We start from the raw sequence: 23,064 nt of genomic DNA on the forward strand, positions 1-23,064 counted from the left end.
TCAGCTAAAATAAACTGGATTTTACAGCTAATATTAGTGCCTTACCAACGCCAATATGTCATAATTAAAAACACTATCCTGGATACGATTTTTAGGAGTACCCTTTGCGACAAGGGTGTGTCAAGTTGAGTGTCGAAATTGGTTATCGTAATAATTTCATTAAAATTCTTTTTTGCACATTAATCGATTTGAAGTATAGCAAATAACTTCCAGTTATTTTCATATTTGTGTGAAAGTTGAAGTTCAAAACTATCAACAAGGGAGCGGAACTGTTGAATTGCACAGAAACAATAGCGGACAGTAATGACGAGAGGACCGTGGTGTCGATCCCATTTAAAGGTAACGCTGGCTGGATCCATGTGAGGTAAACGTTTCAGCTTTCTGTCTGTAAGAATTACTTCGCATGTTTTTTGTAGGAAATTTTACGCAGTCTTAGTTTACTTGTTATCTATATTCAATTAATAGCTTGTGCGAAGCGACGATGAAAGTTGGTGACAACATGAACAAATCACAAACGCTCTTCATTATAACTCTTGACGAGCAATGATTAATTCTTAGCTGAGAAGGCAAAGCCATACGTTCAAATCAAGACGATGAATATTATTAAAACACACATGCACGTACATCTACAGAATGTCTGGTATAGATATTAACTAAATAAACCGCTATAATTAAATCAGATATAAACCAGATTGTTAGCTGTCCCCTAAAAGTTTTGTGACTGATGGTTGTGGTAATTGTAGAATTATAGCGCTCTTGTCGCAAGATATTTTGTGATATATGGTTATTACTATGTACTCCTAGTTTAACCAGTGTCTAGAGAGATGGTGTGGATATGCTGACCCGTGTGTTGTGTTTGTGCAGTGACAGTGCTGCATTGGCCAGTGAGATGCAACGGCTGTATGTTGGCGGGTTGAGCCACACGGTCACCCAAAAAGATCTGAAGGATCGATTTGGAAAGTTTGGGGGTGTGGAGGATGTCGAGCTCCGGACAAGAAGGGATGATGAGGGTAACAATAACACTGACACTCTGAAAGCCACAATAAATAATAATGTTTACTGTATATCCTTACATGGAGGCCTCCACTTAGACGTTATGCAGTAAATAGCACCCTGGCCTACATATGAGGAAATGCAGTGCTTTCAAAACAGTACTGCACTGTAATCCATCCACATTCACCTAGATGTGGTTAAACTATTGTTCATTTGCAGGTATTCCCTACAAAACATTTGCTTATGTCAACATCAGTATTTCTGACACAGATCTGAAGAAGTGTAAGTGAATTTAACAGCAACTTAAAGTCAATTTGTTAAGCAGGAACTTAAACTTTAGTATCTGACACATTTGCTTTCTCCTTCAGGTATGACGGTGTTGAACAAATCCAAATGGAAAGGAGGAACTTTGCAGATTGAACCAGCAAAGGAGAGCTTTCTGCATAGGTAACAGTGTTCATTGTTTGGCAAGTTAGTTACAAAATTGAATATATTTAATGTCCCTAGTTACTGTCATGAGTCACAGCTTCTGGCTGTCATAAAGTCGGCTGTGTGTTGACTTGTAGTGGACTTATGGCTTTGCTGTCTTAGACTGGCTTTGGAGAGGGAGGCGGAGTTGCAGCTCCCCAATCAGCCTGCAGCTGAACACCATAGACAGAAAGTGTTGGATTCACTCAGCAAAGCCGGTGTGGACAACTTCACCATGAAGGCTGCTGTGCCGGGGACAGAAATACCAGGACACAAGGTCCAATTAACTGTTTGCTTGCATGGACTGCGCTTGAAATTGGGTTTATATGCAGGCTAAATAGTGTATAGATGCAAATGCAAGGAGCATCCCAATACTTCTGTCTATTTGTATACTAGCATTAGCCAAAACCTCAAAATATGACCATAATTGTGTCAGTTTTTATTAATAGCATCATCAATGTTCAACCAAAGGTCCTCTGCTCTCAGGACTGGGTGGTCAGTAAATTCGGACGAGTCCTCCCCATCATGCAGCTCAAGTGTCGGAAGGGAAACAAATCTCGAACCCTCAAGTATGACCCGTCAAAGTACAGCCACAACATCCGCAGGTTGGCCTCATCCGACGCAGACCTCCCCACCCCTGTCGCGCAGCTCACCTGGGAGGTTGATGGGGGAGACGATGACATCAGCAAGAAGAGGCGGGGTGAGTTCCCGCCGTACGAGCCGCCAAGACCCAAGAAGAGTCGGACAGATGTGGTCACGGCTGTGAGCACAAGCAGGTAACATGATTGTGGTGATTCTTAGAGGTTCCTTTATAGTTTTGCCAAGTCTTATCCAGCTGGGATAAAAGGGGTCTAGAATGTTCTAAAGTTTTTACTTCCAGTTCTTCCACCCTCTGCCCTTGTAGACAAGCGCAGCCTGTCGTCTCTTTCACCAAATCAGAGACTCATCAGCTGACCAATGGTTTCAAAGCTCCAATCAACCACAGACAGCCGCAGAGGAGAGGTCCACGTTACGAGGACAGTGATGTGGACTCCGATGAGGAGATACGCCGTCTGGTGGAGCTCCAGCAGCCTTCCCATGATGCATTGTGGCACGACGGGCAGGAGGATAACCTGGAAGTGGTCGGATATGATTACTTAGACTTGCAGGAGCACAGAGGTAAATTTTTAATCAACACTTAATTGTGTTCATAGTTTTTTGCTTGAAGAAGTACCACATACAGTATATTACTGTATACTTGGAGGAGTCTTTGTGCGATACTCATATTTCATAGAGCATATTTCACAGTAGGATCACACACATTTTTTTTTTTTTTCATCTCGATTCACAATAACCCATCCATTTTCTTCCGCTTATCCGGGTCTGGTCGCGGGCGCAGCAGTCTCAGTAGGGAAGTTCAGATGCCCGAGCCACCTCAACTGGCTCCTCTCGATGTGAAGGAGCAGCAGCTCTACTCTGAGCCCCTCCCGGATGATCGAGCTCCGCACCCTATCTCTTAGGATGAGTCCAGCCACCCTACGGAGGAAACTCATTTCAGCCCCATTTATCCGCAGTCACGTTCTTTCGGTCATGACCATAGGTGAGGGTGGGAACATAGATCAACTGGTAAATCGAGAGCTTTGCCTTCCGGCTCAGCTCTCTCTTCACCACGACAGTCCTGTACAGCGACCGCATTACTGCAGACCCACCATCAGCGGGGGCAAGCATAAGAGTCCCGTGCAATGTGTTTGGGTGGCGTTCAAGGGCAGGCGCCTGGGTGGCCAAATCTGGTTCTGATTCACAATAACATCTAATGTAATTTTTAAATGATGATTGCTTTTAAAATGTATTTTACTTAACGAGCTGCATCATAAAAAACGCAGCCATTTTCTTCATGCCGTTAGTATGACAGTCGACATTTTCTTGTCACTCTCCCCGTCCCCCAGCAAGCCTCACTGGTCAGGGCGAGTTAGCTTCTCTGCTCTGACCCTCCCCACTGACTGCCTAGGGAGGAGCGTTTGCATTAATAAATTAAGTTAAATTACTTGGGAATAAAAACTTTATTACGTGCATGAATGGACTGTAGAGTGAGAGAGCGTGGAATGTTTTTGACTTGATTGATTATTTTCAGCCTTTCTGTTCATTTCTATCAAGAAAGTCTCCCGTCAAAGGTCTCCCATGACGAACGGGAGAAAGACCATTGGAAGTTTTTTTTTTAAAGCAGAACAAGACAATAATAGTGATGTAAATAATTTAAAGTTTGTATGGAAAAAAAAATTCGCACTCAATTCTAAGCAAGAAAAGCATGATTTACATTTTTTTCCAGAGTTATATGCAGCCCTATTTTCACATCTGTGTTAGTATTTTTCTGAATGTGTCAAAATTTCAACTTTCCTGGGAATTCTAGACAGGTCAGTCAACGAGGAGGAGGATTACGACTCTGCCGACACGGATGAACTGTTCGCTTCAAGGAAACCTTATCTTCCTGTAGAAGAGAAACTTCCTGAGCCAAACGCTGACAACGTTTCGGGAAGAGAGGCTGAAAGAATGAAAAACGCGAAGACGAAGAGGACATATGGAGAGGAAGGGGATACTTCTGGAAAAGCTCAGTGTGCACAGCAGAGGCAGCTAATCTGCAGCTCTGTGAACCATATTAAGGAGGATGATGAGGACGAGATAGACTCAGATGATTCTGAGTCGGATTCAGACTATGAGGCAATGTTTTCCAATGTCACCCATCTGGAGATCTCCATGGCTGATCTTCAGAGATTAGCGGAGGAATTCCAGGAGACCTCAGAGACTCCAACTCCAAGCATCCCCACTGAAAAACTCACACCTGGACCAGCACAAGTACTTACCCCTAAGAAAGGCACCCTACCTGAAGACATTCTAGCCTCGCTCCTGGGGGAGGACAGCAGTGGGGACGAACAGAAGCCAAAAAAGACGACGCTGCCCGCCTTTCAGGGGACGAGAACGCTGAATGGGGGGTCCCAAACTGACAATTGTCCCAGGACGAAGAATACAAGAATACAAGCTTCGGATCTTAAACACGTGTCCGAGTCCAAAAGTGCTGAGTCGGACGACGATACTGAAGTAGAACTGGACGAGAATGACAAAGCTCTTCATACTCCCAAATTTTTACAAAGGGCTTCACCTTGTACACATCCAGAGAAAACTGATACTCGCTTCAACTTGAGTGAGGATGAAGGTGAACAGGAAGGACGAAGGACAATGGCCAGTCAGCCAATTCAGACATCTTCATCCTTTCCTGAAGATGCTACTTCACACAGTGAGGAGGAGGAGGAGGAAAAGGAAATTTTGCGTCGTCTCCAGCTAAGCGCTCATGAGGAAGAGGAGCGACAGAGGAAGGACAACTTGAGGAGGCTGTCTGCAGTCCAGCAAAGAAAAAAGGAAGCTGAAGAGCAGAAGAAGCTCATCCAGGGGGCGCTAGCCAATGTGGTAAGAGAGTTTCTTCTGCATCTGAATCTCCAACCTTAAAATGTTTCATTTCAATGTACATTCTAAAACCACACTGCATACAGTTACACGTTGAATCTCCTAATATTTCCAATCCCATAATTATTCTCTTTTTATTTTATTCTCATTTATAGGACGGTCTTCCTAAAAGAACAGGAAAACACATCGTCTTTGACTCGGATAGTGATGATGATGAGCAGACAGTGGTTATGGCCTCTAAAAAGTCACTTCTCCAGGACAGCCAATCAGAGGTCATGGCTTCAGGCGATGAGGAGGCAGCAGCCAGTGACTGCGGCCCAATCAAAAATAAAGTGAGTTAGGGGAACTCAGTGTATTCACATTCCACTTCTTTGCAATGAGTTCAAAATTTGTTTGATTTGTGCGTGTTTAGGAGCATCTGAAACAGTCGGGCCCTCGGCTGTTTAGCAGCAGTGAAGATGAGGAGGATGAGGATGAAGAGAAGGATGAGACCAGGTTCAACCTCAGGCCTCAGTTTGAAGGTCGAGCTGGACAGAAGGTCACAAGTTCTTGTAGTTTTTGCTTTATATGTGTAATTTAGCACAATCGCTCAATGTTAAAAATGTCACCATCTTCATCAAGTTCCTAAACAGTGCCGTAATTTCACCTGGAAAAGGTGCATCAACCTGTGTGTGTGTGTGTGTGTGTGGTTTAGCTGATGGCGTTGCAGTCTCGCTTTGGGACAGACGAGCGTTTCCGGATGGACTCTCGCTTCCTGGAAGAGGAGGTTGAGGAGAACAACAACAAGGAAGAACTAGGTGAGGCTACTGTGTAGTTATAAGAGCTCATCATAATAAAATACAGGTTGATATACCTTTTCTACACCAGGTTACACACAAACTCATGCAGATGAAAGGTATAGTGAATGTCATCTGTTTTTTGGATGATTAAGTGACTGTTAATGTTTCAGAGGTGAAGACGAGCCTGGTCAATGATGATGAGGCTCTGCAGGAGGAGAGGAAGAGAAACATGTCCATCCTGCACAACGTTCTCGGACAACAACCTACCACTGGCAAGACGACCAGTAAAGCCAAGACCTTCAGGTCAGTATCACACACAAATTTTTCAACACAGAGTTAGACTGGTGATATTCTAATGTGCGACGAGTCCAGGGTGTACCCCGCCTCTCGCCCAAAGACAGCTGGGATAGGCACAAGCATAACCGCGACCCTAGTGAGGACAAGCGGTATAGAAAATGCATGGATGGATATTTTAAAGTGGAAAAATGTGTTGGCAGGGACGTGTCAGCGCTGCACTATGACCCCAGCAAAGAGGAACACGCCACCTTCGAGGCCAAAGCAGACGATACCAAGAAGGAAAGGTATGAGCAAAATAGCCAGATGAATGGTGCTGTCTGCCTTGGTTAGGTACTTTCAAATGTACTGAGAGGATCATAAACCCTTTTCCTGTACATGCATTAGTTATGTTCGTTCCAGAATGTCTGACTCCGAACCGAAACGAACGCTAACCAAATCAATTTTGCCCCTAAGGAATAATGTAAATCCAATTAATCCGTTCCAGAAAGCCAAAAATACAAAAAACACCAAACATTTTTTTTTTATAGTTTTATAATTATAGTTAGACATGCAGAAAACAATTAAAAATACTTGTAATATAAATGATGAATGAAAGGTATACTGAAAGGGATAGATGAATATACAAGGTTACTTTTACCTTTATTGAACACGTTACAATGTGGCAGCGAGATAAACCACCCCCACGTTCCTGTTTTGACATGAGTTGTTTATTTAATTCCAACCTCAACAACCAAAACTAGAGCCAAAGAAAGTTGCAAGTGCCCGCGTTTTGATAAAGAAAGTGAGAAAACTATTGAATTCCAGAAATAACTCACAACAAAGCAGGAAGATGGTGTCCGTGTGGTGTCTCGCTGCCACATCGTGTCTTTGGGAACAGTAGTCTTCAGTGAAGGTATAACCTTCAATATTCATTTAGACCTTTCATTCGTAATTTATATGCATTTAGATTTTTTTTTTTTATTATGAAACTGTAAAAACATGTTTTATGTTAATATTTTTGAGAGTCAACTGTCACAGTGTAGATGGGCGACGTAACTTCCGGTTCCGGTTGCCATTTTGTTCGCTAGCTAATAGGATGCTAACAAGGAATGAAGGACATTTTCTAATAATAAAAAAAATGTATGTACATGTTAAGAATACAGATGGATTCACGCAGTGTATTAGTAACACGACAGGACGCGCGCCGTATTGTATGCTAACTGGAGAATGTACGCAAACCAAGGCAAAATTGTGGCGTAAATTGTCTCCGTTAGCCAAAAAACATGCTAACCGTGACGGACACTAACAGAGGTTCCACTGTAATAGTGATTTGGCAAAGTTTAGATACCATATCATAATCACACAATGACTCCAAATTGTTGGTCGCTTCTATGAGACTGCTTTTGTGTTTGAACGCACTACGGACATGTACGTGTGTACCAGACTGCGGGGAATGAAAGCCATTGACGTGATTTGTGATCTAATTCACAATTTTTGCAGAATCGTGCAGCCCTGACTTTGATGGGGAATGTGCTCAAATAGAGTTCTTGTATTTGCCAACGTACTGTAATTCACACAGAGGCCAACAGAGGCCGCTATTACTCGACAAAAAGGATTGCTTGAACTAGCAATAACGTGAAGATGGTGTACAGTCCAGCAGTCCCCAATGTTTTTTCCCCCGAGGTTCGGTTTGTGTTCCCACAAATGTATGGCGGGCACTCAATAACATCATCAAAACTCAACTTTGTGCATTCCCACATAGTATGAGTATTTGAGACCAAATATGAGGTGAAAGACAAACGGTAAAAATACAGTATAGTAGTCTATCTGTGCAGCGTGGGTGAATGTTAGCACATGCACAATGGTGCATACAAGGACCGTCAAACAAAGTGGGACGGGTCGCAGCTCGCAGAACACAACATATAAATGCAAAAACTATGGGATTTGTAACTGTATATTATTCTTTTAAAAATAAAATAATGGCCCATATTTCCAAAATTTATATGCATTTACATAAAATTTGATGTAGTTATTTACAAATGTATTTTTCTAAGTCCATTTTTTTTTAAATTCTTCTCATTGCACCTGAAAGGTTGCTGTGCCCGTGGGCAGGGCAAGGTGGTTGGGGACACCTGGTGTACACTGCAACTTACACTGAATGTCCACATCATTTTGTACACAATCAACATTTAAAGAGATATCATGTAATACATGTGGCACATAATCCATTGAAGGACACTGATGGAGCTCTGATTTGCAATAACAAATAATGCAAAGGAAACTAATTAAAAATTTTAAATAATTCTGGAGGAGGACAAGAATTTTAAACAGCCAAACAAGTGTAAATCAGTTAACCACTGTTAATAATAAATATAAAAACAGTTGGTCTTAGGTGCTATTTGCCTTGGTTAGGTACTGCATGGGGGGCACTAACTTTCAAATGCGCTAAACTCGCCCTCTTCCTGATCAGCCATTGCAAGCTGTGTCCCACGTAACACACACACACACACACACACACACACACACACACACGCACGCATTTGTTATGTTTGTTGTCAGATAGTAATAGCGGTTTGGCAAAGTTTAGCTACTAATGTAAGCTATCATTAAGCTATTCATAACCACACATCACCAATATAGCATCATAACCACACAATGATTCCAAATTGTCAGTCGCTTCTCTGAGACTGCTTTTGTGTACATGAACGCACTACAGACAAGTACGTGTATCGCAGACAGCAGTGAGTGAAAGCCATGACCGTGAGTCATCTTATTTGACAAAGTTTTACTTACCGGTAGAATTGTGACAAATATAGACATTTATTTGTTCAATATTTTTGTTTAAACCCCCCCTTGGTAACATGCTAGCCAGTGGTGGCGTTCTTGTATTTTGTGATTGTAAAAAAGTGTAATTCGGAGCCAAAGGGGGACAGCACCTTTTAACATTAAAGTCAAAGACGTAACGTGAAGGTAAATTCCTGTCGCATTTTTTTCCGTTCTTAATTACCATACAGTCGTAAAAAGACGTTAAGCACTGTCAACAACAATGTGGATCTTTGCTTAACTTTACACTTTTATACTACACTATTATAATAATCCTGCTACTGCATTCTGTCCACCATAAGAGCGTTGACTTTTTTTTTTTTTTCCTATGTGCTCATCACAGTAAGTCAGCCCGGAGAAAGAAGAAGGAAGAGGCTCAGAAGCTTCCAGAAGTTTCCAAGGAGATCTACTATGACGTGACCGGCGACCTGAAGGCCTTGTTTGGTCAGACGAAGCATGACAAGGAGGCAGAGGAAGTGGAGACAAGCTGGGACCAAGTAAAGGAAGATGATGGTGCAGGAGAGGATGAAGAGCAGCCCGCGCCCATGACATCTCTATTCACTGATGCCAGCGCAGGAAGGGAGCAGTCTTCCGGATTCACCTTCTCCTTCTTTGGCAACGACTTAGAGACAGAAAGTGAACACACAGGTGGGTCACTGCCCCACTAGGATGACGATTTAAGACTAAATGTTTACTGTATGTCTAATGTATGTGCCAGCTGAGTATAAGGTGGAGAGCATCCAGGCTGCAAAGGTGTCATGGCAACAAGACCCCCGTTTACAAGACAGCAGCTCAGAGGGGGAGGAGGAGGAGGAGGAGAAAGAAGAAGAAGAAGAACAGGAGGAGAAAAGCACATCTGCACCTAAAAACAATCAGTGAGAAAGACTATTATGACTTTTCACCAGGCTGTCTGCCTTTTTCTCTTTTGCCTGTAGTGCATGAGAACAGTATGACTTCCCATACTACAGTACACCATCACATTTTGTGGACATGCATGAGAAAATGCAAGTTTAGTCAGTCATCTACCACCATAAATTTCAGACAGCTGTCTTTTTTGTGTTCAAAATGTATTTACAGTCGTCTGCAATTGGCTGGCGACCAGTCCAGGGTGTACCCCGCCTCTCGCCTGTAGTCAGCTGGGATAGGCTCTAGCATACCCCCGCGACCCTAATGAGGATAAGCGGCACAGAAAATTAATGGATGGATATACAGTCGTCTCTTGTTTATCACGGTTAATTGGTTCCAGAGCAGACCGCGATAAGTCAGTTTCCGCAAAGTAGGATTTCTGCATTAATCAATGGAATATTTTCGTAGTTATGGCATTGAAAACCTGTTGACGATGGTGTAAATACGGTTTTGAACATTATTGGAGCCCTCGACATGAAATAACCCATATAGTCATCTTGACATTTGTATTACCCATTATAGTAGATGTAATCAGAGAAAATAAGACATATTAAACATAAATAAGATAACATAGACTCACGTTAGCAGTTCTTCTTTTTTTTTCTGGACCGCGTACTTCCACCATTACAATAAATAACCATTTAAGACGTATGGTGTAAATAAAACTCCTACTTGAGCAATGTCACAGTAAATGTCTTCCCTGGGGAACCTTAGTGATGACTCTACTGCCTGTCTCACCGAACAATTACTGACACCTAGTGACCAATGTAGAATGCAGTACATTGGTGCCTTGGTTAACGTCATTAGTTCGTCTCAAAGCAAAACGGACTCTAACGAAAGCAAATTCTCCCATATTAAAATAATGTAAATCCAGTTAATCCATTACAGACACACAATAATTATAGTTTTATGTGCACAAAATAATGCAAACAATGACAAATGAATGCACAACTGAACATTTAACATCACTTTTTTTACCTAGTTGTGCCAAGAGGGAGGGGGAGAAGAGGAGATGCTTGGAGGGCAATCCCTTTTTTTTTTTTACTTTATGCACTCATGCCACAAAATCTATGCAGAGAGGTCTGTTAAAGGGTTTTTAACATGCACAGTTTGACATAAAAAACCCCCACTGCCACAAACATGACGTATAAAAGTGAACATTTAATATCATTTTACCTGTCGTGGACACCCTTGGACCAAAAAAAAGGACAACAACCATATAAGAGCAATTTGTTCACTAAAAAAAACATAGTGCTTCTATCAAATTTGAATATCAAATCCATAAAAGCACCGCAAACGCAGTGCAACCTATGTGCAAACAATGCGGGTTGTGCGTATCAAAGCGTGCCTCTGCATGTCTCATTCACATGAATGCGTTAATTTTTCCACCACCTCTTGGAGCAAGTCAGGGGGAATTCTCACGTAGGTCCCCTTCAAATAATGGAATTAATGAAGCTAAGAATAATACCTACTGTTGCGTGGCGTGACGCGGGATGCAGCGCGACACAGCGGGACAGAAAAACACCACGACCGCTTCACGGATGTGGGAAGTGGTGGTGACAATGCATACTTATGTGGGAACAATGTGCGTCGCGCGTATTATCGTTGTGCGCTAGACGTAAACAGCACTTGACAAGGCGTAAATAAGTCGTGTCAAGTTGTGTCAAGTCAACAACAAGAAAAAAAAAAAGTGTTACTGAAAAGACTTTTTCTGTCCACAGAGAGGAAACACCTCCCAGGATGGACCTGTTCTTCTTCCACCTCAATGACAGCAGATTGTTAGGTATGATTGAGAGTATGTTTAGCAGCCTTTTGAGAGATGGTTACTCTACATTAGTGTGTGTGATGTTATCTTTCAACATCTCCTCCATCAGAGGGCCCCAGGTGGTTCTGTCGTTCCTCTCAGCTGGAGGAGGAGAGAGAGCAGTGGGAGGAGAGGAGGATGGCGCTCAAAGAGGTGTGTCACTCTGCATGGATAGGAACACGAGCACAACATCTACCTTGACTGTACACTAACACACAGACTTTTTTTTTTAATCCTCAGGAGTACCGCAAGAAACACAAGGATGCACGCAGGAAGCTCAAATCCTCCCAAAAGAGTTAAGGAGGTTTTTCTTGTTTTTCAGTTTGAACATAACTTCAGAATCATGTACGCACAGATGAATAATGTGTGATGAAATTAGGTTTATTATTCTAAATGCTATTTCACGATGATCCTTCTGAGTGAGACAGCCACAGGGAACACACAACTTCTTTTTAGGGGTCCTGAAATGAAAAAGAAATAACATATTATATGTGTAATAATACATGCATTTTCTTTGGCTGTTGACTTATCTTTTTAAGTTATTTGTTATTTGTGGTCCTCCATTGGTCATCAAAATTTCAACTACAATCTTCACTGTTATTTTGTTTGTGCCACCAAACATCATATTTGCTTCAGTGGCAGAGCCATAAATTTTCATTAGAGTGGCAATAACTTGGTACCTGAAATGTCTAGACGGCCAGTGGGGTGGCTGGAGATTGACCGGGGCGACCACCCCTGGCCACCACATAGCTCCACCACTGCCTAGCTTATAACATCATGTCAATGAAAATGAAGATTTTAATTTTATTTCTGATTATATTGATGCATCTTGTCAATATACTGTTTGAATAATAGGTTCACAAGCTTGATCATTTTCTTGTACTATTGTCAGATACACAATGTGAATAAACATCAATTTCTACGTATGTACTGCTCTTGCCGTACTTCCTGGTGTTATGCACAGCTCAAAAAAATTAAGTAAACAGTGAGACAACACAATGTAACTCCAAGTCAGTCACACTTCTGTGAAATCAAACTGTCCACTTTGGAAGCAACATAGACTGACAATCAATTTCATATGCTGTTGTGCAAATGGAATCGACAACAGGTTGACGGTAAGACACTCCCAATAAATAAATAAAATAACATCATAAATAAAATAATACATAACAATACATTTTTGTGTGATTTTGTTGTCAGCACATTCAGCCATGTAAAGAACAAAGTATGTAATAAGAATATTTCATTTGTTCAGATCTAGGTTGTGTTATTGTAGTGTTTAGTTGAGCAGTATATTTTGAAAGGGTCAACCGGAAGCGTCACTCTGCCGTGTTGCGTGTTTAACACCCCGCTGAAGAAATGAACAACTTCATAGCTTCAGCATCAGCAATACAAGCAGGTCACACTTCATGGACATTTGGTGTGAAGAGTTAAAAGTTTTACTACAGCGCATGTCTTAGCACGAAACTGCTAGACTAACGCTAAACATGAGCCCAGTTCTCTTTGCTTTGCTTCTTCTGATTTGTTCAGTGGAGCTACGCAGCCACGTCCGTCGCCCTCACCCGTCAGCCCAGGGAGAGGATGCTTTGGACCCGCTGGTCAAGGAGGAGGCTCCTCTGGATGATGGTGGTGTTGTTGAGAGTTTGGAAGTTTCAGAACTGAGTCGAGCTGCCCGCCGGGACGGATCTTCTAGGAGACGAGATCACGGCCACCAGCGACCACATGAAGACCCGAGCGGATACTTCACCACACCGCGGGCGGACCGCCACACCACCGCCCTGCGGGCTAACTTGTCATCGGGCCGCGGTGCCGGGCTGCTTAACCCACTGTTCCCGGTCACAGACGGCTCCTACTGGGCCTACGCGGTGATGCTGCTCGCCCTAGTGCTCTTCTCCGTTGGCATGGTGGGTAACCTGGCTGTCATGTGCACCGTCTGGCATAATGTTTACCTGAAGACTGCTTGGAACTGCATCCTCGCCGGACTGGCCCTTGTCGACTTCCTGGTGCTGTTCTTCTGCTTACCTGTGGTCGTCTTCCATGAGCTTACATTCAAGAGGTTGCTAGGAGACATGTCCTGTCGCCTCGTGCCCTACCTGGAGGTGAGTGACATTGTCATCGATGAACTTCTTGATCAGGATGGTTGGTTTGATTGTTAAAGAATGGTATCAATTCTTACACGAATGTTAACGTGAAATTGTGGTTAGAAACCACAAATTGGTGACAAAATTAAAAAACATTTCTCAAATGTATTGTCTTATTACAGGGAGTCGAGCTTCATTCATTCAAAACACTACAATTCATATAATTTCAGCCACATTTAATGAAATTCGTCAGAGATATAAGTTGACTTGAAAAATTCCAGAATTGGAAAGTTGCAAACTTTCCATTGGGAATGGAAGATACTTGCTCCCGAGGCCCTGCATGGACTGGAATCACTGGGAATGTTTATTCTGTACTGTTTTGTGGTTCGAAGAAATAACTTGATTGAAGTACTCAAGAAGAATAACAAAAATGCCATTTAAAAACATCAACTACCGTGAATTTCCATCGAAAATCTGGAATATTTCAAAAAAAATTCTTCCACCTTCTCATGGAAAATGTATTTATAAAATGTTTGTGGCCACTAGTAATCTTTTATGCAAGCATGTGAACATGTTTGGTTTAAACCAGTTGTTCCCAAGCTTTTCACAGTCCCGTACCCCTTCAGACATTTGACCTGAAATATGTACTCCTCCTCCTACATACATATATATACATACATATATACATGTACATGTACTGTATGTATGTGTACAGTATATGTATGTATATGTGTGTGTGTGTGTGTGTTGTGTGTGTATATATATATATATATATATATATATATATATATATATATATACTGTATATAGTACATATACAGTGTACAGTTTATACATATATACAGTGTGTGTATACGTATATCTAGATAGATAAATAGATATCAGATTGTGTTTACATTCAATAAGCGTGCATTTGAGGACTCTTTAGTCTTTTTTTAAGTAGCTTTTTAATCCCAGAGAAAAGGCTGCCTGCCCCTCCTCCACTGCTCACTTTGAGGTTCACTAAGTTCAGGGAAGCCACATTTCACAGAAACACCTCACAGGATTTATTTGTGCCCCCAAAAGGTCGCCTGCAAAACCACTACGTTATTGTGGGTTTATCTTTTTATCCACTGGGCCATGTACTCTTTAGCTTTGTTGATGCTCATCAAAGTCTAAACTTCTTTCTCACTAATGAATGTTTGTTCATCAGAGTGTTTAAAGCCGGTGGAGGCTGGCAGCTTTGGCCGCTCTGTTAGTTCAGCCATTTTCATGCTAATTAGATCTCTCTGTTAATTATCTTAAGTTGTGTCTTAGCTGTTGGAGGTTGTTAAGTACTCAAAGAGGGAGGGAGGACAAGTGCGGCTAATGATAGTCTGTGTTTCTGGCCCAGACCACAGACTTAAAACACGCACAATGTGTGACAGCATTAACGGCCCTCTGTTCCTTTTCCTGTGGCTCCGTTTGTTTCACAGTCAGGGAAGTTAAGTTTAATGATTTTTACAACTTTAAGAAAAGCTTTACAATTGAGCTTTCATTGATCACCTGTGGTGATCGAAGTTGACCTCTTAGATGACTCAACCTGCGCTATGTTCTTTACCTCTTTTTGTTTGTTGGTGCAACACTTAGTAATTCATGAAACCGTCATGCTTTCCTGTCAGGTGACCTCTCTGGGTGTGGCCACCTTCAGCCTCTGTGCTCTGAGTATTGATCGTTTCCACGCCGCCACGGGACCCGTACCCCTGCACACGTCGAGGGTGGAGCCCTGCCGGTCAATCCTCTCCAAGCTGTCTGTTATCTGGTTGGGCTCCTTGGTGCTGGCTTCCCCTGAGCTGCTCTTATGGCAGCTGCTCCAGGAGGCAGTCAGCCTGCCAACCGCCACCACCGACCCTCAGCGGGGACAGGTGGGCGGCTCCCTGGCGGCTGCCTTCCGAGCACGAGCAGATACCCTGGTGGTGGACATATGCGTCCGTGAGCCGTCTGAGGCACTCCCTGAGAGCATGTACCCGCTGGTGTTGACCTACCACGAGGCTCGCATGTGGTGGATGTTTGGCTGCTACATCTGCCTGCCACTGCTCTTCACTCTGGCCTGCGACCTGGTCACCAAGCAGGTGTCAGCGCCCAGACCCGTCAAGGCGGCAAGCAGACGCTCCTCCTCATCCTCCTCCTGTGCTTCATCTTCCTCCCCAACAAAGAAGAAGCACCATGCGCGTCAGCAGAGGCTGCGCTCCACCGTCATGGCGCTCAACGCTTTGTATGTCACCTGTAATTTACCAGAGAGCATATGTAACATCACTCTGGCCTACGTCTCGGTCCCAGCCGTGGTTCTGTCGGCACTGGGCCTTGTGGGCCAGTTCTTCTTGTTTGTACGTTGCTCAGCGACGCCGGTGCTGCTGCTGTGCTTGTGTCGCTCACTGGGCCAGGCCTTCATGGAATGCTGCTGCTGCTGCTGCGACGAGTGCCTCCCTGATGCCCACTCTTCCACCTTGGCCTCCACCGCCACCACCTCCGCCCTCTCCTCACCTACACCTCACTCGCCGTCTCCGTCCCTGTTGCCCTCGGGCAAAGAGGAGACAGTGAAGGTAGAAGTAACCTATGATCGGGCCAAAGACTCATCAGCAGCCATTGGGACCCCTTGCTGAGTTCTACCAGTGATTTCATTCAGGTCAAGGTACAATTTGTAGCTTGTGGAACAACATAATGCTTCCAATTTCACACTCCAGACCAACAGAGGGCGGTGTAAAACCAGGGACTATCTGCCCTAAATCTCTTGAAGAAGGAAACATTCAAAATTTAAATGGGTGATGATGCTTTGTGGATTGTTTTGAGAAGGGACGAGCATGATACCGCTTCCATAAATGACTGGGATAATTAGCAATTAGTATTTGTGATATTAATTTGAAGTTTTATTCCAAGAAGCTGTGAACATTCATCTGCTGATACTTCCAGACACATCATCATTAATACTCCTCACATTGTCACATGTTGAGGTTCACAAGTTCAACATTAAACATTAAAAACAAAAGTAAAAAAAGCAGAAAGCCCACTCATGCTGAGGCTCAGAGGTAAATATCATCACGTTCAAAGTGTATGAAAACAAAATCCTGATTCTTATAGAGAAATACATCAACAGAAATGTGTCCACCACATGGAAACAAACTCACAGTGTAACAAAGTTATTGATACGCTAACTTCACCAGCCTGGTGAACCCCACTCCATCCTTCTTACACCACTCTGGATTATGATATTCCAGTATTTTAAAATGGACTTTGTAGTTTTTGTCAGTCAAGATGATCCAGGATCAAACTTGGCTTTTTTTTTTGTTTGTTTACTTTGGATTTCTTCGAAACCAGTTTAGGCAGCAAACTCGTTGCTGCAAATCCATGATCGGTCAAAACATTGCGTCATGACATAACCTAGTTGATAGATTGATAGAAATTACACATGCAAACGAAAAAGTGCTATATTGTGTAACAAACTAGGTCATACCCCTTGCACCAAATTGGACCTTTAAAACATCAAGAATCCATCTAAGTTTATTATTAATGAATTTTAGTAATAGTGATCTTACACTCTGAGATTATTTTCCTCTGGAAGTGTTCATCAAACAATTTATGGGTGTTTTGTTACTTTTGACTTTTAGTAAAATTTTCCTTTCTCACTTGTGAGTCATATCTCCTGTCAGTGTTTTCACAATGTCGGTACATTTTAGGGTCTTAAAGGAACCACACACACATAACCGGACCTGTGTTCTGTACAAGAACTGGAAACATTGAGACCGGGTCTGAACTCAGCTGGAGTGAACACCGAGCTTCCGAAACCCATGTGAAGCAAGAAGTTGGTCATGGTTGACAGCAGCGCTCCCTTTTTTATTTTCGTTCAATTATTGAAGGTCAAAGCTTCACAAATAGCGTCGGCCTTTGAGTTTCTGCACACCAAACGAGAACAGTTGCCTGGGGAGCACAGACAAGAATTTATGTTCTCTATGGACCACTCTGCCGTCCAGACGGAACATTTTGGAACAAGTAAAAGTATTCTAGAACGAAAAATATAACGAATAGAAAACAAAATAAACAGCAGGCACTCTCAACCTGTGCTCCAGATATCATTTTATAAAATTGAATTTAAAATGTTTTTATAGATCCTTTTTTTTGGCTCAAATTTAGCAAGGATTTGGGTTTTCTGGGGTTGTGGGTTCATAGTCAGTCAGTGTAGTCTATCAATGGTATGACGACATGAACACAATCACTAATTTGATGTATAATTGCAATTCATTCATTTAAAAATAGGATTTCTAAAGGATGTGATGCACACAATGTTTCCATCACTTGTTGCCATTTAATTAAGCTTCATATGAACTGCTTGGTGCCCTGAAGCCACAATGCATGTTAATGGTAATATCAGACTGGAAAGAGTGTGATTAACAAGTGCATTAGTTTAATCATTATATTAAGAGTATAATGTCTTTATTTTATTGGGGACAACCCAAGGCCCCTCCACAGATGTCAGGGCCCACCCTGAGTTCCACTAGTCTGAGGGCCTTTGAGCTGAAATATTTCCCTCCCACATCCACGTAGCCGTGCAAAGACAAGAAGGGAAGAGGGTGGGGGCTCCATAAGACCAGCTTTGTTCAGGCGTCCCTTCTCTGGCCAAGAGACAGAGATGCTTGAACAAAGCTGCATATCAATCTCAAGGCCACCATTGGAGTTGCTAAGCTACACAACACCCACCTCCTCCCACCAGCTGCCCCAAGACACAAAAGAACGAGGAGAGGTGGAGGGGGGTGGGGGCGTGGTCCATCCAGATAAGCCAAAACTTAAACTCTCTTTTCTTTTTGGTCGCCTTGACAACTAGTTTAGATACAGGAGCACAAAGTTAGCAGTATGGCCTCCAAATAACAACATCCTGCGTTTGAACTTGATGGGCGACTGGGCGGGCTCTCTGCATGTACAGCACCCCCAACAAGGTCATTAGTAGTCATGTGTCAGTGTTTACACTGCTTATAAGACTGAATGTGAGGAGAAAGTATAAATATGAAACTCACATTCACATCTTCATGCTATGAAACCGCTTCATTGAACCTAACATCCTTTTTTACATCGTTATATTTTTATATAGTTATATAGTCTTAAATATGTACATACAGTTACAGTACCTAAATCGTTTAACAGGTGGTGCTGAGGTTGAAAAAAAAAAAGTGTCGTAACATATCGACAAGCTCCAGTTCAAGTACCACTCTCCATATTGCTTTCGTTCCCATTGTTCATTAGCGACAAGCTAACAAGCGAAACAGTTTATCAGCATCATGCTTCTTCACCGATTTGACTTACTGGAAAGCACTACCCCAAGCACTTCAGCTGAGAATTGCACGGCATGCACTCTCCGAAGCAATACTGAAAGTCCCATGACGCCAAAAGATAAAAGAGCTGCTTGTGGCTCTGGAGCCACAGGTTGCAGCCGCTTGTATTGACTACTAATACTCAGAACAATGGGAAAGCCCAAGGAACTCAGTGAATATTTATGAAGGAGATTGAATCTAATATATACTGTATGTGTTTCTGTAAAAATCCCCTCACACTCACAAAGACGTTTAGTTTGAGGGAGATCCAGCAGTGATGTTCAAACATTGGGCCCAGCCATTCCGGATGCTTCCATATCCGCCTGTCAATGACCACACAAATGCTCCAGTTTGTCCTTCTGCCCATCACTGTGAGACAGCATGTGGTGGAATCAGCCACCAGCTGGCCCATGTGAAGACCCTGTCCAGTTCCTCGCTGAGCTCTTACAAGAGGACTAGAGAAGAGTTTTGAGAGGAGCTCTGTGAGCATTTTGGTGCTGAGCGCATGAATGTGATCTTTCAGGAAGACATCAAGCAAAGCACGCTGGGATGGTCTACAACAGACTCACAAGGCGACGTGACCGACTATAAAGATGTCTGGAATCAAAACAAAGAGTATCAGCATGAGGACCATATTGCCTCATACAAACATAGGGTTCATTTATTTACTGCTAAATAAAAAAAAACGATGTTTGGTTATAATCATTCATATTACAGTATATACATAGTGAAACAAGAGATTAAAACAAAACAATAAGAACATTAATATAGAGAAGAAGCAGGAAAACAACACGACCTGGACAGAGGCTAAGTGGGTGGAACCATTGTGAAAGCAAGCTACCCGGATCATTAAAATAAACACACACAACATTACTGAGCAGGCTAAATACATTTTACAAATGGACAGCATTTCAGTCATAGCACAATACCATCTTTGAAAGTCAGCAGGGAACGCGTTTACAACGTACGGTAAGATCAATTTAATCTGAGAGACAGTTTAGGTTACTTGTAAGTGCTTCCTTTTTAATTAGCAATGACGTTTGCATCCAAGTTCTGCCGGTTTTAGCAGTTAACTCTTACAAGTCAACAGCGTGTCAGCCATAGCATCTTGCTGAAGTAACTACATTAACTATGGTTGACATAATGATTATATGTTTGGAGAAAAGCTTATTTGTTTCAAGAGAACGACACATTGTCATATGGAGGCTACTATTTGAGGAAGTACGGCATTTTAAGTGTTGTATTGTTATACCACAAGGGGGCAGCGTTGCTCTATGTGATCACTATTTTTTGGGCTCTATGACCCATAGAATAGAACACCACAATGCACTTTTAAATCCAATCCAGGCAACAAATTATCGGAAGAGCGTCTGACAGACGATCAACCTAAAATAATATTAGTACACACCTATATGTTATATGTGCCCTGCGATTGGCTGGCGACCAGTCCAGGGTGTACCCCACCTGTCGCCCGAAGTCAGCTGGGATAGGCTCCAGCATACCCCCGCGACCCTAAAGAGGAGAAGCGGTATAGAAAATGAATGGATGGATAATTATAAGACAAGAAAGAAACAATAAAATAAAGAAGAGACAATTAAAAAAAAGAAAAGAAAAAGCAAATACATAAAATAATAATACAAAGCATGGCTCAAGTCAAGTTCTCTATCTATCTTTTGAGAATCTCAGTTGTATATCATTCTTCCAATGAGGCAAGGTAGATTTAACTTTGAAATATATACTTTTATTCATAAAAAATATATAATGCTAAAATAAAATACCTAAAAGAGGAACGTTAATAATAATTTCCAAGTTGCTGTCATTCATAAATTAATTTTTCATAATTCATGTATTTAAATTAATTTTTGGTGGACCGCCACAAATAGATTTGGCACTACCTGTTTGCCCTCACTCAGAAACACATTATAATCGGGCCGTTTGTGAATGTAGCTTGTTGTTACAACTGCATACAGGTGGCTGCAGTATGCATTGTAACGCCACTTCTTCACACATCATACGCGCCTGGTCTGCCAGAGAACAAGGTGGAGAAGAACGGATCAGTGTTGCCAACTTAGCAACTTTGTTATTATGTTTAGCGAGTAATCAGACTCCTCTAGAGACTCCTTTTAAAAAAAAAGCGTGTTTGTGTACCATCGTATTTGTGATATAAAAAAAATAGTAAAAGAAGAAACATTTCTCCCATTACAATTATATGCAAAGGCGTCATGTCCAACTATGCATATATCCACAATGATGTCATTATGTCATAACAGTCCTATGGGAAACACTTGATTATCCCTAATTTAACATCCATAATAGTCAACGGGTTTAGCTTGATACCATTGACTCGCCCACTCCTCATCTCCCATAATAAATGCATTGTCACTTTCAAAGAGTAGATGTTCCACATTTTCTATATTTATACAAGTATTACAAAAGGTACAGAAGGTAATACAGTAAATAACTTGAGTGGAAACAAAAGGTTAGTAAATGTAGGAACTCTTTTGGTTGGATTTAACTGACATAACTTCAGAATTCATTCAGAAGACTAAAGAAATGCGAGCTGCGGTTTCATTGTTCACACCCAAAGTCACCTTCTGAAAAAGGAAAAGAAAAAAATCTAAATTGTGTACTCATACGTCTAAAACAACAAAGTGTTAATGTTGCTGAAATTGTTTCAATACTATATTTCAGCCAGATTTAACTTCTAATGGCCCTCTTTGTTATTTTTAGAAGAATATACTTTGTTTACTACTACAGTTTTTTACGGACTACTCTGTGTGTGTGTGTGTGTGTGTGTGTGTGCGTGTGTGTGTGTGTTTAAATAGGAGGTATGCAGCTTCCTAACAGAGTCCACTTCTCAATGTCCATATTTAGACAGTGAGCAAGTCCAGAAGCTCCATTTGTTTATGACACCACACAACATTTCATACCTGCATATGGTGTGCCTGTGTGTGTAGTTCTGCAGCTTTAGGAAGCTGAGAGTTAATGGTATGAAACAACAATTTGTAATTTTGGTAAAGAGTGTAAAACATGTATTTTTAAAAGTCACTCTTGCAATGTAATGTAATGGTTATTGCTTTACTTTAGCCTTTAGTCAGTGATCACACAATTGTATTAAAAAATAAGAGCAAGATAGTTGGTTATAGCGCTAGACTCCATCATAAATGAGGAATGAGCCCAGAATGAACATACAGCAGTTGCTGCAACCCTGTAGAATCCTGAATGCGGAGTAGCAAAGTGTTGCATATCTAATAAAACGAGTGTCGTTACTCTAAAAATGAATAATTATGCTTAATTACTTACATTTATATGCTTCTTTATCTAGCCGCTCTGCCTTCTTGATAGCAGGAGTGGTGTATTAATGGAAATTTCTCCTACCCCTTCGTTTCAAGTGTGTTCCTCGACCACGCTTTGTTTCAAGTGCTGTACACCCTTAGCCCTTACCCCCAGCCCTTGATTTACAGACAATTAGCCCTTGATTTACAGACAATTAGGACATCATTTGATTCTCGTGAACGTGCAAAACCTAGGGGTGAAGGCTAAGATAATGGGTAAATGGTGGAATTGGGAATCAGCCTTCAGTTTGTGTGCCTGGAAAGCGACAGTTAAGCTGGTATGAGTGAGAACAATGCATCTATTGTGTGTGTGTCTCCCAGTAATTTTCCATGTGTCATATTTAAGTGTTGCTCAACTCTGATGCTATGTGTGTGTGTGAGTGTATCATGGATGAAGTTATTAGATGCACAGAGCTAATAAACTGTATTAGGTATGTCCTGATCTGATATTGAATATTGGGACGATATCAGTGAAAAAAAACAATATTGGGTTTTATCAGCTTGCTTCTCAAATCTCCAATATTGGCACTCCGGTACAAGCAGTCAATTCCAGACTCCGCCCCAGCATGTCTATCCAGCAGTGACTGGATAGAGCCAATATGATCACAACAACAGTGTTTGCCAGCGTGCTAGCAAAGTAGCAAGGAGCAGGAGTGATGTCAGACGTGTGGCACTAAAAAGAAGTAGCTGAGTGCAAAACTTGTCATGCACAAGTTTCCCGTGGTGGCACAGAATTGGGGAAGTTCAACGACAAACCTCATTAGGCATATGAAGGGGAATCACACAGAATACTCCCTCAGGACGACAAAAGGTCATTGGCTATAACAGAAAACAGCGAGCCCCTGT

At 42.0% G+C, this 23,064-nt stretch overlaps 2 protein-coding genes across 2 annotated transcripts; both read left to right on the forward strand.

The window, feature by feature from the left end:
- The first annotated feature begins 290 nt into the window (after positions 1-290).
- On the forward strand, positions 291-12,620 carry nol8 (nucleolar protein 8). Its single transcript, XM_054785811.1, has 18 exons — positions 291-364; positions 865-1,010; positions 1,213-1,275; positions 1,362-1,440; positions 1,585-1,738; positions 1,948-2,237; positions 2,366-2,619; positions 3,848-4,899; positions 5,052-5,228; positions 5,309-5,434; positions 5,591-5,693; positions 5,846-5,978; positions 6,173-6,256; positions 9,118-9,422; positions 9,493-9,649; positions 11,402-11,463; positions 11,555-11,637; positions 11,725-12,620. Exons 2-18 carry the CDS (start codon positions 890-892, stop codon positions 11,782-11,784), a joined length of 3,303 nt encoding a protein of 1,100 aa, XP_054641786.1. The 5' UTR covers positions 291-364; positions 865-889; the 3' UTR covers positions 11,785-12,620.
- A 192-nt stretch (positions 12,621-12,812) lies between these two features.
- Positions 12,813-17,206, forward strand: gpr37l1a (G protein-coupled receptor 37 like 1a). The gene is made up of 2 exons (XM_054784683.1): positions 12,813-13,583; positions 15,206-17,206. The coding sequence occupies exons 1-2, from the start codon at positions 12,972-12,974 to the stop codon at positions 16,184-16,186; spliced, it is 1,593 nt and encodes a 530-aa protein (XP_054640658.1). The 5' UTR covers positions 12,813-12,971; the 3' UTR covers positions 16,187-17,206.
- Positions 17,207-23,064: the final 5,858 nt, after the last annotated feature.

This window comes from Dunckerocampus dactyliophorus, chromosome 8 (assembly GCF_027744805.1).
Source record: "Dunckerocampus dactyliophorus isolate RoL2022-P2 chromosome 8, RoL_Ddac_1.1, whole genome shotgun sequence".
NCBI classification, from domain to species: Eukaryota; Metazoa; Chordata; class Actinopteri; order Syngnathiformes; family Syngnathidae; genus Dunckerocampus; species Dunckerocampus dactyliophorus.